General features: G+C 38.7%; 1 protein-coding gene across 2 annotated transcripts in view; it reads right to left on the reverse strand.

The window, feature by feature from the left end:
• Positions 1 to 4,572, reverse strand: part of LOC132132089 (serine palmitoyltransferase 1-like) — a 10,323-nt gene extending 5,751 nt beyond the window's left edge. Inside the window, exons 1-10 of one of the 2 annotated variants that reach the window (XM_059544330.1) lie at positions 4,357 to 4,568; positions 3,379 to 3,486; positions 3,013 to 3,107; positions 2,801 to 2,894; positions 2,200 to 2,272; positions 1,991 to 2,123; positions 1,783 to 1,912; positions 1,432 to 1,521; positions 773 to 880; positions 584 to 679 (exon numbers count right to left, since the gene is read on the reverse strand). In XM_059544330.1, coding sequence (XP_059400313.1) covers positions 584 to 679; positions 773 to 880; positions 1,432 to 1,521; positions 1,783 to 1,912; positions 1,991 to 2,123; positions 2,200 to 2,272; positions 2,801 to 2,894; positions 3,013 to 3,107; positions 3,379 to 3,486; positions 4,357 to 4,512 — 1,083 coding nt within the window. In that variant the 5' untranslated portion in view covers positions 4,513 to 4,568. Of the gene's footprint in view, positions 1 to 583; positions 680 to 772; positions 881 to 1,431; positions 1,522 to 1,782; positions 1,913 to 1,990; positions 2,124 to 2,199; positions 2,273 to 2,800; positions 2,895 to 3,012; positions 3,108 to 3,378; positions 3,487 to 4,356 lie in introns of both variants that reach the window. The other variant, XM_059544332.1, reaches the window with a different exon arrangement.
• Positions 4,573 to 4,905: the final 333 nt, after the last annotated feature.

A 4,905-nucleotide genomic window follows, 5' to 3' on the forward strand; every position in this document is an offset into this window, starting at 1 on the left:
CTCTCTCTCTCTCGCGCTCTCTCTCTCTCTCTCTCTCGCTCTCTCTCTCTCTCTCTCTCTCTCTCTCGCTCTCTCTGCCCAGTCAAAACTTTCACTCTATGATGGTTAAGCTGTGCAATTAATCCGCGAAACACATTCGTCAAGGGCCGGGGAGCAGCTGGCCCGTACAGTTAATGAATAACGGATCAACTACGACAGCCTACATCGCACATCCTGCGATGTGACTATCGCGGATTCGTACATCGCGATATTGATGCTTAAATGACACATTGTGCAGCCCTAATACAAAGACAAACCCAACTTCAAATATCAAAAATACAGATTAAAAGAACATCTCAGGTCATTTTTCTCCCATTCACCAAAAAGATGAACATGATTTCTGCCTTCCATTCAAAGTCAGATGAAGGATATTAAACCATAAAGACGTTCTGCACTCAGAAGATGACGCATAAAGACAGAACGTGCAAAGCCAGCATTAGTTTTCCAGTCTTTCTGAGTCTATTTTAGACATTACGCTGAATAAACTGCGATTTTAAAAGTATGCATGATGGTGCAGATGGGTTTTGTCATTTTGTAGTCATACCTGGTGATCAATAACGAACGATCGTCCACAGCAGAAGCCTCCGATGGACGCCAGCGCATTCTCCATGTTGGCACTGATGAGGTCAATATCATCGATCTGAAATTAAAGCAGACACGTCATCTTTGCTGAATCGTTATTTACCGCCGAGTTCCTGAAACTAGAGACGTTTCTATTCTAGTCATTACGTACGTTGACCCCGAAATGCTCTGTGACTCCTCTCCCGTGCTCCCCAAGCACTCCGAAAGACATGCTCTCCTCCAGGAAGATCCGGACTTTATATCTGTACTTCAGCCTCACCTGGAAAAACAAGACGCAGCTAATAAAACATCAGTGCATGTGGAAAATGCAACCCGAGCAATGCATCAACAATGCTATTTGAATGTAAACCTCTGACTGCTTTTAATGTGTTCTTGGTGGATGATATGGATGTCTAAGTTTCTATTCTCCAAAAGATCATATCCTTTAAAAAGGTTTTGACATCTGTCTCACACTTTGAGGCATCAATCTACTCTGTAGCACAAAAATCTTGAAGCACCAAGTTTAATAATTAGGGTTAGCTGTTCATACAAATCCCCATAAAACTGTGAATAAAAGCATAAATTAAATCTGTTAATCATATGAAGACTTGGATTAAAGCGCTTGATTCATATGGATTTATTTTTCATTTCTTTGTGAATGTTTCAAAGCATCAAAGTTTGGATTTTTTTTTTAATTTACCCTCAATTTCTGAGTCAAACTTGTTTCAAAGTAAATCCAACACTATTTTCTTTTCTGTTTAGTATTAGTAATGCTTTCATTAGCGAACACTACGAAGTCAGATTGTATTCAGGCAAATAAAAGAGTCTTACCAGGTCAGGTAGTGGACAAACATCTGCAGTGTTGATGTAGAGTCCCTCAACTACGATGAAGCGTCTGATTACTCTCGCCTTGCGTGGATTCTGCACAAACACACACCAATAATAAGAACGAATGAACGAGTGTGGATACATGTGTAGTGAAACATCAAACAAACAGCTGCTGCACTCAACAAGCCACTAATAATTAATAAAATATACAGTCACAGTTCAGTTTACGGACCAATTCTCACTATTAACTAGGACTTCTTCGCTCTATAAACTCCTACTTTGCTGCATATTAATAGGTAGTAAGGTATAGCTGGATAGTTTAGGTATGAGGTGGATCTTAAGGCATCTCCTCACCTTCTGATCCTCGATCTCCTGCTCCTTCAGGAGGCGCTCCAGATCCTCCATATCGTTGTGTTTGAAGTGTTTGATGAAGCTGCGTGAAGCCTGCAGGCCTTTCTGAATGGAGAAACACGCCGCCTCGTCGCTGAGAAAACAAGAGAGAGACCGATCAGGAAGCTTGCTCATCTCTGTGAAAGCCTGTTGGGCTTCAGCAGGATCTTACACGAAGATGATGTCTCCTCTCTTGGAGTAGGCTGGGATGGCGCTGGCGATGGTGGCGAAGCCGTACGAGTAGATGATGGCCTCCTCTGTCCTCATGAACTTGGCCAGGCGCTCCTCTAACTCCAGATGCACATCTGTGAAACACTGCACTGCTGTAAACTGACGAGCAACACGAGACAGACAGACACCTGAGATGACGAGTCTACCCACCGAAGGTCCCATAGAAGCCCCTCGGTCCACACGTCCCCACGCCGTACTTCTTTAGCGACGACAACGCCTTCAGCTGAAAACAAAAACTAAAAAGTTAAGCTGGGTTGGAAGCAGAAATCAAATGTCAATAATTAGTACCTTATGGTGCTGAACAAAACAAATAAATTCTAATCGTGTCTGTGTGCCATTATATTAGCTGAACACTGAAACAAAAACAGATTTATTTATTTACCTACCACTGAACAGGTATTACTTTTTTTTTTGGAAAGAACGAAATTGCTTTAATTAAGCAATGATGCATTCAATTGATCAAAAGTGACAGTACAAACATTTAAATTGCAACAACACATTGAAAAAAATTCAGCTTTGATCACAGAAATAATTTACATTTTACAATTTATTCACATAGAAATCAGTTGTTTTAATTTGTAATAATATTTCACAATATTACGGTATTGAATCAAATAACTGCAGCCTTGGTGCATATAAAAAAATAAAATAATAATTAAATAAAAAAAACTCTCAATAAACGTTGCTTCTAAATCAAATCCAGCATGTGAGAGTGTGAATGACTCGCGTCTGCGCTCATAATGCTACGAACCTTCACACGCTCGCTGTCCAGCAGACCCAGGAAGTTAAATGAGGCAAAGTTAATGCACTCTTTCCCATTTACAATGATTTTGTGGCTTGGAGGGCTGTAAAAGAAAAACATGGCCTTCAGTCATCATCATTATTATTCCACACGCACAGACGGAGCTGTGGATCTGAGTTCATTCAGAAATGTCTCCAGCTGCTGACAGTACAGAGACGTACCCCGTGACCACATCATAGTTTTGGGAAGGGTGGTCTTTAGACACGGGGGGGACCAGCGGCTCGGGCTGCCACTCCTCAATCAGCTCCTCTTTCTCCTGAGACACACGGGAACAAAGGACATAAAGGAAGAAGCGGTTCTGCTCTTAACATTAGTTAACTACAGTAGTGACATGAACTAACAATCAGTTCATCTTCTTTAGTGTTAACATGCAACGCTTACTAATTCAAAACTTGTTTTTTATTTTATTTAAACAATCATATCTCATAATAACTGACAATGAACAGCCACAGAAATATAGAAAACATGCTTCAAATAACATTGTAAAATAAACTATTTATAAATGAGTGACAAAGGACCTCTCTCACCTTTTCTGTGAGGTCTGATCTCTCCTGAAGTTTATATGTTTTGGAAAACAGCAGTCTGATGATCCATAAAATGAGGATACCTTCTAAAATCAAATGATATGCTGGAGCCTAGAAGAGAAAATAACAAAAATAGAAAATAAAAGATATGAGCATCTGATGCACATTCAATATGGTGATGTGTAGATGAGCAACATCTCTACAATGATATTAAAATGACATTTATGATTTATAATGTCTGCACTTCATTAGAGGTTTATCGGATGCCTGTAGACCATAATTAAGAAGCAATGCTTTCTACAGTAACGTTAGATGAAACTCTTCTTATATGACATCCTAAAGAAGATTGTGTGCTGATTTGGCAAGATCCGACTTATTAATGTTAGTGAAGTTGGCTATTTATTAACGTCTTAACTTAACAGTCTCTTTTAATGTTGTTAGAGCAGTTAGATGGTTTCGTATAAGTTGTGCTCTGTAGTGATTATAAAACACTTGAAAGAAGAGTTTGTGGCATTCTGCTTTATTTCTCATATAAATATTTACTCTCTCACAAAACAAAAATAAATAAAAATAAACATTAATAGAGGGATTCCACAGTAATGAAAATACATCATACAGGTTTGTTCACAGTTTAAACACCCACTTTAAAAAAAAGAAGAAAAAAAAGAACATAAACAGAGCTCATTTTCATTGATTTAACGTTACACCAGAATGCTGTTACAAGACCGGCTCTTACAATTATAAACTCTTATTATCGTCACGATTTTACAATAGTGGTAATAAATAAATAAATAAATGTGTGTATGTAGGCGAGTGATTTGTCAGCTGCACTTCCTGTAGTTACATTACCACTCTACTGGAGATTGTGTTAAACAGAACCAAAGACAATCATATGGGCCGGTGCAGTTCAAACGAGCAAGCGTCACAAAGTCTGTCAAAACTTCCAAACATTAAAAAACAATAGGAGAAAGTTGTAGTTACCTCGTAAAAAGCTTGCACCATCTCTACCAACACCCACTGTTGCCCCGTCGCCATTTTGACTGAGTCACGTGACTGTGCGCGTGTTTCGTATACGACGCGGAAGAGCAGCCAAAAGCCGTTTTTGTCTGTGTTTATATGAATATAAATGTGTTTCATAAATAAATAAATATTACTGAGTAATATTGTAGCCTATAACACTGTACATATCAACAGTGCAGACAAAACATTGAAACAGTCTGTAGTCACCGCATTTCTAGCCTAGCTTCAGATGATGTGTTTGTCCTTAATTTAATTTCACGAAATAAAGCTGACTTTCTAGTCACTTTCCGTGTGAGTCTGACATCTAGTGGACTGTTTATTATCTGGAGGTACACTAACGTCCAGGAGAGAGACATTTGTGTCAAAAGCTGAGCTAAATGGGTACAGCTCAACAAGTATGTGTTACCTTTCATATTAAATACATTACCATTCATAAGTTTGGCGTTAGTTTTATTATTTTAATTATTACTTTTATTCAGCAATTGGAAGTATTCATCAGAGACACCTGAC

The sequence above is a fragment of the Carassius carassius genome, chromosome 49 (genome assembly GCF_963082965.1).
Source record: "Carassius carassius chromosome 49, fCarCar2.1, whole genome shotgun sequence".
In the NCBI taxonomy this organism is placed as follows: Eukaryota; Metazoa; Chordata; class Actinopteri; order Cypriniformes; family Cyprinidae; genus Carassius; species Carassius carassius.